This window comes from Octopus sinensis, linkage group LG9, assembly GCF_006345805.1.
Source record: "Octopus sinensis linkage group LG9, ASM634580v1, whole genome shotgun sequence".
Taxonomy (NCBI): Eukaryota; Metazoa; Mollusca; class Cephalopoda; order Octopoda; family Octopodidae; genus Octopus; species Octopus sinensis.
Genome location: NC_043005.1, coordinates 98173817 through 98194760, shown reverse-complemented (window position 1 = coordinate 98194760; position 20944 = coordinate 98173817). Strand labels below are relative to the sequence as shown.

At 36.6% G+C, this 20944-nt stretch overlaps 1 protein-coding gene across 1 annotated transcript; it reads left to right on the top strand.

Moving 5' to 3' along the window:
• Positions 1 to 838: 838 nt before the first annotated feature.
• On the top strand, positions 839 to 1551 carry LOC118764675. Its single transcript, XM_036505683.1, has one exon. It carries the CDS (start codon positions 862 to 864, stop codon positions 1549 to 1551), a length of 690 nt encoding a protein of 229 aa, XP_036361576.1. The 5' UTR covers positions 839 to 861.
• The last annotated feature ends 19393 nt before the right edge of the window (positions 1552 to 20944 follow it).

The window sequence follows — 20944 nt, the reverse complement described above, 5'->3', positions numbered from 1 at the left end:
CCTATACAAATGGATTCTTGCGAAACCCTAGTGGTTTTCACTCAGTGATTACATTTACGAGGGAAATGGGGTCGGGGCAAGTTGACACATGTAAACAGAGGCACGTTGATACAGTGTGTCAACTTGCCCCGGCCTTTGATAAAGTTGTTGTAGGTTGCTTACATTGGTTCACAGACTGTATCTGTCCCATTTTAACTAAGAGTGTTTGCTGTTTGATTCATGTCAGGTACATTGGATCAATTCATTCAGTAATTTATGTATTGCTTGCTATAGTTTTCGATCAGCTCTCTTTATCTATACCAACCTATTCTATCTTCATGCCGCTACCTACTTAGTCAACAGCTTGTACACTGCCTCAGCTTTGTAACCTGTACCACTGATATATAAGCATGAAGTTATGCCGTGACCAGGCATGCTTGAAACTAAAAAGTAGGGAAACACTCAGAGCTTCGTTTTGCTTTCACTGTTGGATTATGCAATGACCTAAATTGCTTTTTTTTTCTCCCCCTCTCTCTCTTTACAGACCTAGATATACAACTGTCATGGTGCAACACTACAAATGCAAAAGCGAGAGGGCAACCCTTCCACAGGATGTAATCCAACAGGCTATTCAACAGGTCCGAGCTCGTGTCATCTCCTTGCAGGATGCTTCGAGAACATTTGGAATCCCTTTAAATCTCTGTCTCACTACTGTACCAAGGCCACTGAAGCAAACAACAATGATCACAGTCTTAGTGGAGATGAAAAGCTACAGCAAGTTCTCACCAACGAGTTCAAGAATCAGTCAGAGGCTTATGTTTTGGCTGCCGCAGAAATTTACTATGGGCTTGCTCCAAAAGATGTGCGGAAATTGGCTTTTCGATGGCAAAGGCACATGGATGTAATATTCCTCCAACCTGGCATGAGACAGAAATGGCAGGTGAAGACTGGTTCTCTGGATATCTTCAACGACACAAGAATTTATCCATAAGAATTCCACAGGCAACAAGCTTGGCACGAGCAGCAAGTTTCAACAAGACAAATGTTGCTATGTTTTTCAACCAACTTGCTGAGGTGATGCTTCGGGATAAATTTGATCCATTCAATATCTACATGGATGAAACTGGCATAACAACTGTGCAGCGCCCCGATAGAATTATTGCCAGAAAAGGAACAAAGCAAGTGGGAAAAATGACAAGTGCGGAGATGGGAATTCTGGTCACATTGGCATGCTGTGTAAATGCCACTGGAAACAGCATACCACCATTTTTTGTTTTACCCCAGAAGAACTTGAGGCCACATTTCCTGAACAATAGACCATCAGGCAGCGATGGAGGTACTAATCCATCTGGTTGGATGTGTGAGGAGCAGTTTGTGAAATTCCTTCAACACTTTGTGAGGAATGGGAAATGTTCAAAGCAGTCACCGTGCCTTTTCTTGCTGAACAATCATGATTCCCACCTTAGTATCGAGGGGCATCACCATGCTTTCTTTTCCACCTCACTGCACACACAGGTTACAGCCATTGGACAAAGTGGTCTATGGACCACTGAAGAAGTACACAGACCATGACCATTTATGACATTCCATGTATTGTCAAAACTGCATGGCCATTGACTTCAACCCTGACGAACATTCTTAGTGGCTTTTCTTCTACAGGAATATGCCCTTTTAATCTCAACATTTTCACAGACAGTGACTTTGCACCAAGCTATGTCACTGACTGACCGGATCCTGCACTTTCAGCACCTGGGCCTTCAGCACCAGCAACACCTGGGCCTTCAAACAACATAGCCACCAGGTCTTTACTTTCACCCTTTCAAATCTGTCCACCACCCAAAGCAGGCCCTAGGAAAAAATCAACCAGAGGAAGAAAGAAACGTTGTTAAGAAAAGACAAAAAGTAAAAGTAAAAAGAAGACAAACATTGATAAAGGAACGATAGGAAAGGGACTCAGTAAGGGCAGGTTAACGAAGGGAAAAGGTCCAGCTGTTAAGAAAAAAGTTCAAATTCAAGAAAGTGATATCTCTGATGAGAAAGAGTGCAATTGCTTAGTGTACTGCGAGCCTTATTCCAACAGCAAAGGAAGGGAAGTGTGGCTTCAATGCTCTGATTGTAAAGGTTGGGATCACGAGGCATGCACACCAGGTCTGACAATATTCACATGCCAAAATTGTGACTCTGATGATGATTTGTAATGGAACCGTAATAAAAGCCTTTGATCAAACCAACAAGCTTATATCATGTCTTTCTGTCCACTAACATGTATGTTCCAAGAAAATGCATTCATGTGTCAACATACCCCATTATATGTGTCAACTTGCCCCAGTATCGGGGCAAGTTGACACATTTAAGTGGTCTTAGAAAATGCACAAAATATAAATCCAGACAATAAGCAGATGAGATCCCTAGCTTTGCAAGTCTTCTGCTATGGTTGATTTATGCGTGTAATACAAGATGCAGTAGAATGCATCAAATAGTATTGCTCTGTCAGTGAAAATGTACAAAATGTAGTCAACCAACCCCGGTCTCCCCTAATCTTTGTTATATGAGAATTAGTATTTGTCTTTTATTCATTTATGTATGTAGGGCCTCTGTTGGTCAATGTTTGCCAAAGATCTGCACACATATATATGCAGGTCAAGGCAAGATTGTTTTGAGAAAGACTGGCAGATACACATACAAGCAAGTCTTCATGCCGACAATGTTTATCTGAGAGAAAGGCCACTGATTTGCAGTGATACAGCTTCGTACCAATATCATCACAGATGTTACCCTCAGAATGCAAAGAGCCATCACAAAAACCACAAAACATTTCACTAAATCCTCTAACAGTTTCACACATACTACCACACTGGATTGATACATTTTTATCAACCTGGAAAGATAAGACACGTAGTTGACCTCAGCATGATTTAAACTCAAAATAGACTCAATATAGATACTGCTAAATATTTTATCCAAAACACTAGCAAATTTGCAAATTAGCTATCTATAATTACGGAGATGTACTTGCATAGCAAGTGATTATAATTATGAAGCAGGAATTTAATAACACATTACAACTAAGAAAAGGTTTCTCTGTCATGTTTCATCGTTTTGAAATAAAACCACATCCATTATGTCACAAACAAAAACCTGGGTCTCACAAGTTAGATGGGGACCTCACAACAACTCACGAGAGAGATCTCAAGACCCAGATGAATGTATGTAATGAATGCATGTAATGTATCTCTCTTTTCTCTTTTACTTGTTTCAGTCATTTGACTGCAGCCATGCTGGAGCACCGCCTTTAGTCGACCAAATCGACCCCGGGACCTATTCTTTGTAAGCCTAGTACTTATTCTATCAGTCTCTTTTGCTGAACCACTAAGTTACGGGGACGTAAACACACCAGCATCGGTTGTCAAGCAATGGTGGGGAGAAAAACACAGACACACAAACATATAAACACATACATATATATACATATATACAACGGGCTTCTTCCAGTTTCTGTCTACCAAATCTACTCACAAGGCTTTGGTCAGCCCGAGGCTATAGTAGAAGACATTTGCCCAAGGTGCCACGCAGTGGGAATGAACCCAGAACCATGTGGTTGGTAAGCAAGCTACTTACCACACAGCCACTCCTGCGCCTATGTATGTAATGAATGCATGTAATGTATGTATGTATGGATGGATGTATAAACATTCTCTGTGAAACAAATCCATTGTAATTCAGGCTTCTGTCACTAGAAGCCATTTGATGCGACACTACAGCGTCAGCCTGCTGACTGGCATCATTGGATGAAGTTGTACTGCCATGTGGTGTGTCTTTGTTTTGCAGTGCTTCTCCCCTGTTTGTTGATTTTTGCAATGGCTGAAATGAAGGGGCAGTGTGCTCCTGTGAAATTCTGTTTTCTGTTTGGGAAAACGGTGGCCAAAACAGCTGTCGTGCTTCAAACAGTTTATAAGGATGCTGCCATGAGCAAAACACACACAATCTTGTTGATATGATTGGTGTATCCTGGAGCTCCTGCCAAAGAATTTGGAACGAGGAATTGTAAATGAAAAGAGTTGCAGCAAAATTTGTGCTCTGCTTGCTCATCGAAATCTAAAGCAGTTATGACTGAATGTGTGTCGTGAACTGGAAGAACAGTTGGAAGTCGGTCTGGATCCATTGCAAAGGTCACCATTGGTGACAAATGCTGGGACTACAGAATTTGCAGATGTGGAAGAGGTGAAGGAAAAAAAATGACAAACGTGTTAAAAGGTATCACTTTGCAAGAATTCCAACACAGCTTCGAATAGTGGAAAATGTACCTTGACTGATACATTGCTTCAAATAGAGAATATTTTTAAGGTGATATATATATATATATATATATATATATATATATATATATATATGAAAGAAAGTTTGAAAATGCAATTTTAAAGATGCTTATTCACTTGACCAGTTTCACTTTTTAGAAAAAGATTGTCAAAAGTAAAATGTAAAAGCTTTGTATAAGCTTTGTAGTGTTAAGTACTGGTTGTCACAAAAGTATTATATGTATTTTAATACTTTTGTGACAACCAGTACTTAACACTACAAAGCTTTTACAAAACTTTTATATTTTACTTTTGACAGTCTTTTTCTAAAAAAGTGAAATCGGTCAAGTGAATAAGCAGCTTTAAAATAGCATTTTCAAGCCTTCTTTCATGTATATTTCCACTTGTGCGGTACCTTACAACTTCACTTTGTTATATATATATATATATATATATATGTATATATATATATATACACATGTGTATGTGTATATATGAATGTATTATGTATATGTGCATGTGTGTGTGTTTTGAAGTTTATCTCTACAGATTTTCTATAAAAATCTAATATACCTGGTAATGTATTGGTTTTTGCCATCATTTTCATACGTTTCCCATTCAATTTGATAATAATCAGGTCATCCAAAGACATGAAAATATGAATGCCATGAAGCTAGTCCTTCAAATTCGTTTTTCAATCATTTAATTTCGCACTTCGGTCAAAGAATTTAGCATTTGCATCATTCAAATTAAAATGCCTATTGGGATCATTCAAATTAGTCAGAATGTGAGGAAGCGTCTTTTTGAGCATTCAAATTCATTTTGGAGTAATCTATTTAACACTTCGAGCAATCGAATTACCATGATAGTTGTTTTGGATTTATCTCATGATCCTAGTTATCATAATCATGTGTTTCCATCCATTGTTTATGCTTTAAGCCCATGTCTTCTCTATGTATTCTTTTATTTTTGCTTTTGTACATGTATTTATTGTTAAAGACTTCATGAAATCGCATTCCAGCCTTTTCAATCTTTTTAAAGAAACTCACAATTACAACAGATGTTCCTTTTCTTTGATTTTGAATTCATTATGTTGTAATTTGTGTTCTTCTTTTGCATAATATGTCTTGTTGGGAAAAGTGTATATTTCTTTGATTTTGCATTTTTCTTTCATCGGGGAAAGAGTGCTGTGTATACTGAGATAATTATTGATTTACAGTCTTAATAAGGAGAGTTCATTTGAGAGAATTTAGCCGTTTATTCACTGGTGGTTGAGGTATCTCAGGAGGTAGGTCTGGATGTGTCTATACCAACAAACAAATTTTTGGAGTGATAGTGTCAATGTTATGTCTTGTGACCTGTTGTATGACATGTGCTCACCATTCTTTCATGGTCATGCCAGCTTCTGCAGTTGTCCAGTTGCCAACCCTCTGCTGCAACTCAGCTCAACTGAGATCCCACTTGACAGCTGCCTTAAAGGTAGAATGTGCCGTTTTCATACAGTTAAGAAACAGCGAGCAGGGAGGCAGGAGTTTCAGATTGATCTGTGAGTCAGTGTCAGCTGGGACCTCGGCATGAACTTGTGACCTTTCATTGTCGTTGATCAAGCAGACTAATTCATTTGCTGGGAACATGTCAGCACATGTTCGAACTGTTTCTGCCAAGAACTCCTCAGAAGAGTTTCATGTTACAGTATCATTCGCAATGGAGTGGTGAACCAGGCTGATTTTTCCCAACACTGCGAAAGTGTCATTGCAGTTTTTCCCACACTGATGGTTAGCACTTTGGTGAACAGGGATGCCTTGAGGGGCTCGTCCAAAAGACCACCTGGTCCAAATGTTGTACCCACATTCATCAATGAATACACAATGGCCAACAACTTCCTCTTCCATGAACCAATGTGCATACTCAAAATGCTTCTCCAGAATTCCCAGAGTACTTCTTGCATCTGGGACATCTTTGACCAACTTCATAGTTATCAATATCCCATCTAGAGCCCATGAGATTGCAGACACAGGAACAGGCAGCTTTCTGCGGAATGCTGCCTCTAAGTCCCTCTTCATCTGTTGAAGTGTTGCAAATGGGTTTGCATCAATAATCACCTGAAGACTGGCCTGTATTTCCTCATCAAGCTTAACGTAGTGGACAGCTCCTCTGGGCAACTTGTGGTGCCTCCCAGGCCATTGGTAGGTCACTACTGTGGATCAGGCAGTACTTCTTTTAATGCCAAGTGTGTCTGCCAGTTGCAGGTAATTGGTTTGATGCCCATCGAAGGCATCAACCAGCCTTGCCCTATCTTTGCCCAATATACACATGTACCTTACACGTGGTTCCCTCATTACAAGTTGGTGTAAGAGAAAGGAATATAAAATGCAACTGATCCAATTATCAAATTGAATGGCAAATGGGCAAAAATGACTGCAAAAACCTATATTATGGTTGCAAAATGAAATACAGTGTCCCTACAAGCAATTCCTCATTGTCTGTTAAGTTCATTATAATTTTCAGCATTTTTTACTCCATTTGTATATCTTTGCCATCTAAACCCTACCCACTCAACAATGCAAGTGAAAGAAAGGAGCAACAAAATGTTTTCTTTGTGGAAAGTTCACTTCACAACCCTGTAGCTTTGGGTTCAGTCCCACTGTGTAAGTGTCTTCTATTGTGGCCCCTGGCCAGCCAATGATTTTGTTGCCAGAAACATGCAGAAGCTTGTTGTGAGTGCGTGTGTGTATGTGTGTGTGTGTATGCGTGTGTCTGTGTGTGTCTGTGTATGCCTATATGTATGTATGTATGTATACAGCAGATCTATATGTATGAAAATAATAATATAAAATAATATATATATATACATATATATATACATACATACGTACATACATACATATATTTACATGCATACATACATACATACATATATATATAAACACATATATGTATCAAAAGAAAATATATATATAAACACATATACATACACATATATATATACATACACATATACATACACATATATATATATACATATACACGCACGCACACACACACACACACAAAAAAACACACACACACACAAACACACACACACACACAACACACACACACACACACACACACACATATATATATACCTGGTTCAAATGTACTGAAAACAAAAGACAAAGGCAGGTGAGGGAACAGCAAGCAAGTGTGTTAGTTTGACGTTCAGGAAGAATATATATGTAGCATATGTATCTCTATATATATAAAACTGAGAATGTGTGTCTGTCTGTCTGTGTGTTTCCCTAAAACTTGAGAACTACACAACCAATTTCATTCAAATTTTACACATGCCTTACTTAGGGTCCATGTAGTTTCATGGGCAAAAAAAATGTTCAACTTCTTGCCTAGAGCGAGCCCATAGCAATATCATATCTTCTCCACTATTTCAGTATTACGTGTTAAAAGTGAAACAAAAACATTTCTCTATTTTATGTCAGATACTTTCACTTTAACAATAAAAATAATAATAACAATTGAATTATATGTAGTAAGTAATAATTAAAATCAAACTAAAGTATAATATAATCGTAACATAACAAAAGTAAAAATAACAATTGGTATAAAATTGCATCAATGACTTGAACTTGAATAAGTGGTTCACATGAATGGGAATAAATTAAAAATAAAATTAGCGTGTGCAGAAATGGAATAGTCCAGATGGATAATAAAAAATTAATTAAAGAAAAGACTATTGTCTATAAGTATACAATGTAGAGAAAAAAGATTGAACACCTGGAGGAAATCTATCCACGTGTGTTGTGAGTTATTTTGTATGTGAAAATTGGAAAAAAAACTGTTAAAAATTGTCAAAAAATTGAATCGCGCGAGGCGTTTGCCGCTGCGTGTGTTTGAACCTTTTATAGAAGGTGTGTCGACCCTCAAGTCATGGAGACTTACGGGGGGGTCGCCACAACAAAAAGTGACGAGTCTCTTAGAAAAAAGAAGTGTTCTTTAGAAAAGAACAATTGAAAGAATACGAGAAGTTCGTCAAAAGGGAGGGTGACAGCGTGAAGTGCTGGTCCCGCCTGTGGAAACAATAGAAGAGAGAAATAACAAGACGATAACGTATAGAATGCAAGAAATAGAAACACGAGAAAACTGGTGAGAGTGACGAGTGAAGAAATAGAGAAATGTCTGGGGACACATCATGAAAAAAGCGACTTTTGTAGACAGAGGAAAGAAATATGGTACGGTGGAGGTGAGATGCGCAACAAAGGAAGTGGCGGCCTCATTGGCTTCCACTGTCCTGAAAGCGGAAAATTTCACCATGTGGCCGACGTATAAAGGAAGACGAGGGGTACGGGTAAGAGTCCCAAAGGTGCCCCCAGATATTAAAACAGAAATGCTGGTAACAGCCATTATTGGGGCAGCAAAAGAGGAAGTAGAAATAGGGTCAATTAAGGAGACGAACATTATAAATTGGAAGGGATTCGGAGTAGAGTTGTGGCTGATGGCCAGAATGGAAGACATCGAAAGATTTCCCTTCCAAATAGAAATAGAAAACGAGAAAACAATTAGTGTAATAGTGGAAGGCAGAAAACCGAATTGCTACCTGTGCGGATCAAGAGGGCACATAAAAAAGGAATGTCCGCTGCATCAATTCACAGGGGAGCAAAAAGAGACACAAAGTGGAGAGAAGGAAAACGAAAACATGAAGGAAAGAACAGCGAAACACAAGGAAAAGGAAATAACGGAGAAACAAAAGAGAGGGAAGTAACAGCGCACTGAAGGAAAATGAAAACAAAGGGAGAAGATAGTAAAAAAGGAGCAAAATTCACAGGGTGCAGAAGTAGTGGAGAAGGAGCCAAGGCAGAAGCAAGAGAAAGAAAAGGAAAGTACATTAAAGGAAAGAGAAAAGCAGGAAAGAACAAGAGAAGGAACAGAACCAAGAGAAAGGAAAAGATGGTATGCAAAAAGGAAAAGAAGAAACAAAGGAAAGGAACTCAAGGCACAGGGTAGAGAGACGGCAGACAAAGAGCCAAAAAGACAAGAGAAGGAAAAAGAAAGAAGAGAAAGCAAAAGAGAGAAAGAGAGAAACCGAGGGAGGAGAAAAAAGAGGAAGTAAGTCCTAAGAGAAAAACTAGAGAAAACGTAGGTACGAATAGAAAATTCAAATACTATGGAACGTTGATCCATCACAGGCACTGCGAGGAGATGGAAGATTTAATAAACGTAACAAATGGATATACGTGGGTCAGGATGGGCACCGAATGGAAAGAAACAGGTGCACTCGTCCACGAGAACGACGCCGAGGCGTTCATCGAGGCAGCTGGCAAGAACGTGTCAAAACATATGAAATGCCGACTAACAAGGTGGCCTCGAACGATGGAAGTTTACTCAGATTTGGTAGACATAATGGAGTATATATAAAAGAAAAGGTATTGTGAAAACTTTAATTTGGAAATGATAAAAAGAACTTTAAATTCTGGAAAAAAAAAATGTTGAACTTTGTAAAACTGTTGAAATGTATGTTGAAAATGTATAAAATGTTTTATTTGGAAAATATTGTTGACGAATAAAAAACAAATGACGAAATGTAACCGCTCGATTTCGGGGATCGAGTGGGCATTACACCACATTGTACAAACTTCATAATTCATTATTCATTTTCCCGATTGTATTGTCCCATCTGTGTTCGCCCCTTGTGGGTAATAATAAAACAACCTGGAGGAAAGCACCATCGAAAAGTGTCTTGGTGCGACTATGAAAGATATCTAACCAGAGGCGGTAAATTCGCCACAATAGAAGCAAGGTTCGAGCCAACGGAGCATGCAAGGATGCAAGGGAGTACTCGACTCGAACTTGCAAAGTGGAAATATTTTATTTTTACCTTTATATCTGGGACGTAGGACGTACTGGAAAAAATGTAAAATGCCCCCCCCCCCAGAAGTAGAGGTAGGCTGGATTGTAGCCACACTTCTAGAGGAGGACAAGATACAATTGATCGAAATTGCAAGAGACGGGCTTACAATTCCAGTCTGTTATATATTTTGAGTATTGTTATCACTAGCGATATCAAGATATAACTTTGTATTTTGTATTTTATGTGTAGATGTATATATATAGATGTACATGTAATATGTGCACATATATATACACATATATACATGCACTAGCACTATGACCCAGCAACAACGGGTCATAATGCTAGTTATATATAAATATATCTCCATATATAACAGATAGATAGATAGATAGATAGATAGATAGATATAGATAGATGGATAGACAGATAGATAGATAAATGAATAGATAGATAGATAGATAGATAGATAGATATGTGTATATGCTTGTGTGTGTGTGTGTCTGTATATGTATGTGTGTGCAAGGGTATCATTACGCTTGTTTGTGTTGGTCTGTTTACATCCCCTCTCTAAATTCGCAGTTCAGCAAAATAATACTTAAAATAAGCACAGGGGTCAATTTGATCAGCTCGACTAAACCCTTCAAATCAATACCCCAGCATCAGCTGCATTCTAATGACTGAAGTGGGTAAAATGAATATAAGAAAAGAATAAGCTAATAAATAAACAAACAAATAGAAACTCATTAATTTTCTGTAATTAAAGTTTACATTTATCGTTAACCATTTTCATTTCTTTATTTCTATTTTATTATCTTCAAGATTTATTCTCAAAGAACCAACAACATCGACATATTCTACCATTAATTATTTTTTCATTCATTAATCTTATATTTTTTCTGTTTGTTCTTAAGAACAAATTTTTCTTTTATTTTATTTAGAGTTCAATTTTATTTGTTTAAAATATTTTTTTTTAGTAATTTTAATTTTTCATTTTCTGCCTTTTCACCTTGATTTTCTTTTTAAATAATTTTAAAATTATTTTTCAGTTTATCTGAAATTTTTTATTTTATTCACGGCATTCGTTTATAATTTTTTTCTCCGTGTATTTATTCATTTATTTATTTATTCTAATTACCAGCTATTGTGCTTCTGTTTGTTTTTCTTGTCTTTTTTCTCCCTTTAGAATATTTTCTTAATGTATATAATTAATGCTTAAAGGAACTTATATCAAGCTGTTAAGTGTAATTCATATTTGTAGACACTCCAACCTGGAAACGGAACACAATTTAAACCCCCCTACTGAATACTAACAATAAATCACCATCACCACTAATAACTACATCGTACTGTGTAGCCTTTCTCTCATCTCAGACTAATTGTCTGTCAAAATGATAAATTAATAAGGGAGACAACTCTGCTTTACATAATTAACTATTGAAATTATTAAGTAATAATAATAATCCTTTCACGTGGCCTGGAATATGAAGGGAGGGGACGGTCGATCACATCGACCCCGATATTGGACTGTATTGGACCCCAGTATTGAACTGGCATTTAATTTTATCAACCCTGAAAGGAGGAAAGGCAAAGTCGACCTAGGTGGAATTTTAGCTCAGAACGTAAGGACAGACAAAAGGCCACTAAGCAGTATTTGTTCTGGCTCTCTGCACTCTTGAGTTCAAATCCCATACAGGTCAGGTCAACTTTACCTTTTCCCTCAGTGAACTTGATAAATATGTTACCAATCTCTCTCTCTCTCTCTCTCAGTCACTCACACTCTCTCATTCACTCTTCATCTCCCTCTCCCTCTCTCTCTCTCCTTCTTTCTCTCTCTCTCTCTCTATCTCCCTCTCCTTTCTCTCTCTCTCTCTCTCTCCCCTTTCTTTTCCTCTCTATCTGTATCAACTAATTGAAAGAATTAAGAAAGGAGTATTCACATCATCACATCTCTACAAATCATTTCACCATCATTCTGAGGATATGATAAGAAAAGAAAACAGCTGTCTTAATTCCTGAACGTTTATGTAGTTCCAGCCTGGATTTGAACTAGGTAACCTTAATTTCTAAACTAAAAGTGAGAACATTCTTATCTACCTCACCAGTGATGCCTGTGGATGGAACTCCTATTCAAATGCAACCTGATGCTACATACTCATTCAAGAATAAGACATCTGAGGATGCTTGTCACAGATCAAAACCAATCAAAATGTATTGTGGATTTAAAGAAAGAAAATTAAATTCCAAAAATTAAAACTCTTCTCCACATTTGAGGTTAATAGTTTAAAAACACTGACAATATTAGTAGCTGATACTGAAAAAAATAGGAAATTAAATGAAAACAAGAAAGGAAATTAGTCAATGTTTTTGGAATGAAGTAATGAGTAGAAGACATAAATGTGAAAAGGGTAACTTAAAGCTAAATTAGAAAAGAATTTTGGAATGAAGTCGAAGCAACAAAAACTGTTATAAAATACTGTTTTAGTTCATCATCATCATCATCATCATTGTTTAACGTCCGTTTTCCATGCTAGCATGGGTTGGACGGTTCGACCGGGGTCTGGGAAGCCAGGTGGCTGCACCAGGCTCCAGTCTTATCTGGCAGTTTTTCTACAGCTGGATGCCCTTCCTAACACCAACCACTCCGTGAGTGTAGTGGGTGCTTTTTACATGCCACCGGCAAAAGATCCAGTCAAGGCTGCGCTGGCATCGGCCACGTTCGGATGGTGCTTTTTACGTGCCACCGACACAGGTATCACAACTACAATTTCCATTTGATTTTTTGATGTTGATGTACTTGACTCAATAGGTCTCCTCAAGCACAGTGTGTGTATATATATGTGTATATATATATATATATATATATATATGTATATGTATATATATATATATATATAGATATATCGTCATCGTCATCATCATCGTATATATATATATATATAAATACATATCATATGCAAGAACAAATCTGCTGAATAGTTACATTTCTAAGCATGAATGAAATAATATATGCTAGATTAGGACAACACTGACACATCAGAGCATGTAAGAAAACACAAATGCTACTCATACTCAGCAAACGTTATAGTGAACCACACTCCACTTAATCATGAACAGCATTCAGCTATGACCCTCAAAATCACTCCAATTATTTGGTCTCACTATTACAAAGGATCTCTTCTGGTGAAAGCACATCATTAGTATAGCTAGGACTGCATCTTAATAACTGGCTCTTCTGTTTCAAGATATTTCAACCGCTAACAATTATTAAAACTCTACAATGCTGAGGTGAAGCCCACAATGGAGTGTTGCTCTCACATCTGGTACATTATTGGTGGTGGTGGTGGTGGTGGTGGAGGTGGCAGCAGCGGTGGTGGTGGCAGCAGTGGTAGTGGTGGTGGACATGGTGCTCAGAAACATTCAAGAATGCATCCAGAAAGGTCCACCAGATTGATTGGCATGCAATCAGTTAGAGACACCCTGCAGTCTCTGGTCCACGGGTGAAATGCAGTTTCTTTCTGATTTTTCTATTGTTACTATAATGGCTGCTGACCACTGGAACTGGCTGGATTCATGCTATTCATCCACTCAAATACTACCCTTCTCTTGTCTCCCCTCCTCTTCCCTCTTCTTGTGTCCAGCTCCCCTCACCAGGTCCTGCACTAATCACTGCACCCTGTTCTTCCATCCCAGAACCTCAACATGCTAGAATTCCCTCCTTTGGCCATATCTTTCCTGCAGATGTTGACCAACAAATGCTCAAGAAGAACAGTAATGCCATCAATGTCACCAGTCTAGGAGAATTTTTGAAGACGGTGCCTTTCCCTCAAGAATTATCAAGTAAAATTTTACAAAGCAGGAAAAGGTAAAAAATTAAGTTATTATTAAAGGCACTCATTGCAACTTTGTAAATTGAAGCATGTTAGGAAGTGCATCCTATTTCTTTACTACCCACAAGGGGCTAAACACAGAGAGGACAAACAAGGACAGACAAACGGATTAAGTCGATTATATCAACCCCAGTGCATAACTGGTACTTATTTAATCGACCCTGAAAGGATTAAAGGCAATGACGACCTTGGAAGAATTTGAACTCAGAACGTAGCGGCAGATGAAATACCTATTTCTTTACTACCCACAAGGGGCTAAACACAGAGAGGACAAACAAGGACAGACAAACAGATTAAGTCGATTATATCGACCCCAGTATGTAACTGTATGTAATTTATTTAATCGACCCTGAAAGGATGAAAGGCAAAGATGACCTCGGCGGAATTTGAACTCAGAATGTAGCGTCAGACGAAATACAGCTAAGCATTTCGTCCAGCATGCGAGCGACTCTGCCAGCTCACCACCTTCTTGTTAGGAAGTGCATCCATCTGTAGAACCCAATTGAGAGAAAATGGAACATTTGAACAGGGCATGCTCCTCTGACCTATCCAAGAGAATAAGGGATTAGTAATTTCAAATAATGATTGATTCTGCTTGTGACAATTTGTCTTACCAATGTCACCATGTAAAGAAGATGTAAAACAAAGATGATGCCAGCAATGCTGTGATGCTGCTGCAGATGATGATGGTAGTGATGACAACCACAAATACAGAATTTTGTTTGTTGCAGTTTCTTTTTATTCTTCCATTTATGGTTCTTTACTGTATTTTCCTTAATCCACATAATCTTCTGAGGATTATTGTTCTTCTTTCAAAGTGAAGAATTCTGTCTTCACTCAGCAGATTTTCTCACTATTCCCACTTTTGTGGTTTTCATTTTGCATCATTTATGCAATTTATTTGTGAGAAGTGAAATAAGTGGCTCATATTTCTTCTTTATCACTTTCAACCAAATACCCCATAACTCCTTAAATGAAAATTGAAACAAAATGTCATGATAAAAGAAAAATAACAGTTTCTTAAATAAGCACAAAGAATTTTTGGTGGAATGATCAATTACATTGATCTCAGGATTTGAATGATAATTTCCATTTTTGACCCTGAATGGATGCAAAACAAAATTGATCTCCATGAGATCTAAATTCAGAGTATAAAGGGTCATAGGTATTTATTGCAAGGCCAAGCTATCACCCTAACAGACTGCAGATACATAAATCCAAAGAAAAGATCATACATAGATGCATACACAGCAAATATTGGATGTCAATTTCACTTTTCATTACCATACAAGGATAAAATTAACTCAAAATGGCTGAGTACTCCACAGACAGGCATAACATTAATGTAGTTTGCAGGGAGATTCAGCCTCACACAGAATATGACAAGGCTGGCCCCTTTGAATTACAGCTACAACTCGAGACATATATATATATATATGAATGTATTTGTGTGAGTGTATAGTTTAAGTTAGTTAAAACTTATTTGCAATAATAAGTGTTGCATGGTGGAAATAAATGCAATTACCAAACTTTCATTCATAAATCCATTTATTATTTCGTTCTTTTGCATTTCAATTTGTACATTAAGGTTCTTTGAATATGTACGATGCATTTTAAGGTTAAATAGTAATTCTGTTTATGTTTGTGTAACTGAGATATTTTGGTTGGATTATATAGCCATTGGCCTGTGGGCATATGGTGTAAGGTTAAAAGCGCAGGTTACTAACCCCAAGATTCTGAGTTTGATTCCAAGCAGTGACCTGAACAATAACAACAACAACAACAACAACAATAATAATAATAATAATAATAATAACAACAACATCGAAAAATACCTTAGGAATGAGAACCCAGGTTCTCCAAGACACCTGAAGAAGGCTGGTGGGTATATCAGCCAAAATGTTGTGTTAACAACAAACAAAATGAGGACAAATATCCAGCGAATGTATATAATGTAAATAATGTACACAGAATCAGTGATGAGAATTCAAAACCAACAAGACCCGAGAGCGGAAAGCCTCAAAATCCAGAATCACGGACAGTGGAGAAAAGTCACCAATGACCTCTGCTTCATAGGGATCAAAGGGTTTAAATAAGTAAAGAAGTAACAGGGGCAGAGAGAAGAGATATTGTACCAAAGGACCAAAGGTTGGTGTGTGTCTGTGAGTGAAAATATATCAATCAACCAGAAGGCCATATGCTGTATATGATGTTGGATATCTGTATGTGCAGCAGCAGTAGTACCATCCCACATGTGAGAGCACTTCTCCACTTGAGCCCTTTATAGCAGCAGTGAATAAATAATGTAAATAAAGTGGACTCTTAATGGGAAAATAGTACAGTAAAGGCATGAAGTCTGTCTTTTAAAAAGAATTTAGAAATTATCTAATAAATTTGTTGGTCCATTGATCAGTTAATTTATTGATCACATGACTAAATACTGACTAAATAGATTCTCAAAATTTAAATAGTTTTATCTATCAGAACTTAAGCATTTTGGAACTTTCATGTGGAATAAAGAGGGATAGATTTAGATTTTATTCTATACACATACACCCACATAAATACACACAGATAAAAACACATAAACACAATGTACACGTACACTTACATACACAGTTATACATACAGACACAGGGATATTACCCACACATAAATACACTTATGTACACATGAACACATATACATACATATAGATAACAAAAATGATGTCACATTTTGAACTTGAGAAATGTCTCAAATATTTTTACTCTTCTACTTATAGATTACACTAGCAGTATAGCCCAACATTGCTCGGGCTTCTTTTCTTTTCGACCCTTTAGAATTAGAATTTTTGAAAGGTAAAACTTTTGCATTATGTAGCTTGCTATTCTCTTTAAGTGAACATTTTTCTGGTTGAAATACACCAAAAAATGGCGACACAGCAGTCAAAAAATTGTAAAAAATAGGGATTTTCATAGAAAAAAAGCACCTCTTTGATGTAAATAATTTTTGGTGTTAACATGGTCCGATTTGAATTTTTTCTTCTACGGAAAAAAGAGCAAGCCTTCTTCTATCATACTCTCAATTTTGGTCAACTTGCACTGCAGGGTCTATGAGGAGATAGTTTTAGTTGAAGGCTACCAAACCTGCCATACACAGACAACTTCAGCTTTATATAGAGAGAGAAGAGATTTGTGATGAGTATGTTTGCTGATTGAAAACCCCAACTTACCCATATTGTCACTTAAGCATTTACAAGCAAAACCAAGTGCACCAATTATCATTGGTATCAATGTGAATTTATAATTTGGATATGTATGTAATGTATGTATTTAATGTATGTATGTAATGTATGTATGTAATGTATGTATGTATGTATGTATGGATGGATGGATGGATGGATGGATGGATGGATGGATGGATGGATGGATGGATGCATGCATGCATGCATGCATGCATATTTGTGAGTTTGCTTTCTCCTTTTAGTTCAGAGTTAAGTTTGACCAGCTCAGTAGCAAGGTTGTGAAAGAAAATGTCTTGTTTTGTTCATTATCCTTTAAATCTTAACAAGGTCATGCAGATTGAATTGTTCCAGATATCATGAATTAAGGAGTTGCATTCACTGTCTAAAACCCCAAATCCATCCATATTTTGCTCCAGTCAGTTTGGTCTGTGTCTCCTCTTGCTCCAATAAGGATACATAGGGACATGCATGTGTATGTTTGTATGTACGAGGGTAAGTCAAAAATTATCCGCACTTTCGCCATAACATATCTTCATTACTGTCACACTGCCTTCTTATAGTTGGTAGTATTGTGGTCACATCATCAAAGTTTTAGCCTGATTGCACCATTTTTCTTTCTGGTTTTACAATGTAAGCATGGCCACTCCACTAGGAATGTGCACCAAAGAAGAACAAAGAGCAGTGATCCGATTTCTCTGGGGTTTATGATCAACAGTGCAAGATACAGTGCTTTGCTGGCTGACAAACTGAAGCCAGCAATTTGGACCAAACATCGAAGCCTATTGTTGAAGAAAGTTTTGTTGTTGCATGACAATGCACTCCCAGATTGTTGAACCCATTAACCTATTTCTTTATTACCCACAAGGGGCTAAACACAGAGGGGACAAACAAGGACAGACAAACGGATTAAGTCAATTACATCGACCCCAGTGCATAACTGGTACTTTATTTATCGACCCCGAAAGGATGAAAGGCAAAGTTGACCTCGGCGGAATTTGAACTTAGAACGTAATGGCAGATGAAATACGGCTACACATTTCGCCTGGCTTCTGCAATTTCTTATTTCTTTATTGCCCACAAGGGACTAAACATAGAGGGGACAAACAAGGACAGACAAATGGATTAAGTCGATTATATCGACCCCAGTGTGTAACTGGTACTTATTTAATTGACCCCGAATGGATGAAAGGCAAAGTCAACCTCAGCGGAATTCGAACTCAGAACGTAATGGCAGATGAAATACGGCTACGCATTTTGCCCGGCATGCTAATGTTTCTGCCAGCTGGGTTTGAGGTGCTGGAACAGCCTACCTACAACCAAGATCTTGCCCCTTCTGACTATTATATCTTTGGTCTGCTGAAAGATGGTTTATGAGGTTGTCAATTTCCTACAGATGAAGATGGAAAAGAAGCAGTGCACCACCAGACCAAGAGCATCAAAAAGGAAGGAGACTGCATAGAAAAATAACGTAATTGTTTATCCTCTGCTTTTCTGTAAATACATTGAAAATACAAGAGTGCATATAATTTATGACTCTCCCTCGTATATACATACATATTAGTAGCTTCCCAATTTTTAACACTAATATATCAATCTACTGTGTCTAACAACAACAACAACAACACCAACAAAAGAACAACAACACCAACAAAAGAACAACAACAACAAAACAAAATCTATTCTACTCCACTTCTATTGTTTGCAAGTCTTTCATCTGTAACAGGAAAAGTACATCAGAAATCTATACACCTATATTTCAATGTCACGCCTCCATTTTACAAATGATGCATTTCTCTTAGCAACTAGATTTAGTTTGATCTCAGATAATCACGAGAATTTGAAGAGACCAACAGGGGTCAACATCTATTTGGAAGAGGTCAGTATACATATATATATATATATATATAATATATAATATATATATATATATATATATGTTATATATATATATATATATATATTATATATATATATATATATATGTATATATATATATATATATATATATATATATATATATATATATATGTATGTATGTATATGTATATGTATATGTATATATGTGTATATATATATAATATATATATATATATATATATATATATGTTATATACATATACAATATACATAAATATACATATATATATATATATATATAATTATATATATATATATATATATATTATATGTAATATGTATGTTTGTATATGTATATATGTGTATATATATATATATATATATGTAGTGTATATATGTATATATGTATATATATATACATGTGTGTGTGTGTGCGTGTGTGTGTGCATGTGCATGTGAGTTGTGTGTGTATACATATGATGGAATTCCTTTGTTGAAGATGGCGCATGAGTGTTGTTCAGCATTTGTTGAACGACTTGTACAAGTGATTTGTTTGTAGTAATCAAATGTTTGTGCCATTCTTTGGCTCATTCTCTCTCCATTAAATTGTCGTTGTCTGAACAGGTGCATAGTGTGCCATGCATCAGGTGCTGAAGTGATCACAGAGCAGCATGGGATGTGAAAGGTCTTGCTCAAGAATGCAACGCACCACCCAGTCTATGTGTTGAAATCATGTTCATGAGGGCAACATCCTAACTACTTAGCCATGCGCCCTCACACACACACATACACATATATATGTATATATTCAATATATATATATTTAAATATATATAATATATATATCTTTATATATAAAAGTGAAGTTGTGTGTGTGTCTCCTACGATTTCGATTCCTAACTACTCCCACATTTTGCGGTGCAGTTTAACCAAAACCGGGTATCTTATAGTCGTGATTCATATCGAGCTCTTCTGTGTATTAGCGTGCGTCTATGATGAGTCTACGATTTTAAAAATAATTTACCATCATTTTTTTCCATTTTATGCATTTTTCGCTATTATATAAGGGAAGTAACTCTCTAAAAATGTCTACGAGGAGTCAACGATTTAAAAAAAAATTTACCATCATTTTTTTTCCATTTTTAATGCATTTTTTTGCTATTTTTTGGCCATAACTCTCTAAAAATGCTTATATAGTTAGTTCCCTTACAAACCCGAGCAATGCCGGGCGATACTGCTACTATATATGTATATGAATAAATGAAAGAATGGAGTCGAACGAAGATGTTAACAAAATTCCTTTACTCTCGACACATGTTTCGAAGACAGCATATTTTCATTTTTGACGTCAATGTTTATAACGGATTTTTTAAAAAAATCACTCATTATCGCTTTGGTTACCATGTAGGCAATCATCGAAATTTTTGTTTGTCTTGTTGTTGAGAGAGGATCCTTTTCTTTCCTGATGAGAAGATTGCATAATGCACCCTTTATTCCTTCAGAAGGAAAATACGCTGTCTTCGAAACATGTGTTGAGAGTAAAGGAATTTTGTTAACATCTTCGTTCGACTCCATTCTTTCATTTATTCATATACAACACATAAATTTCTACACATGAACCCGGAGTGTCTACCCTTGACAGGTCGCTTCAACCGTGTTTTCTGACGTGAATTTGCTACCCAGGTTTCGGTAGACATAGGATAATTCATTCACCTACTTATATATATATATATATATATATATATAAATATGTACACACATATATATATATACAAACACACTCACATACATATATATGTATATGTATATATATGTATGTATATACTCAATATAAAATAGTGTACATTTAAACACA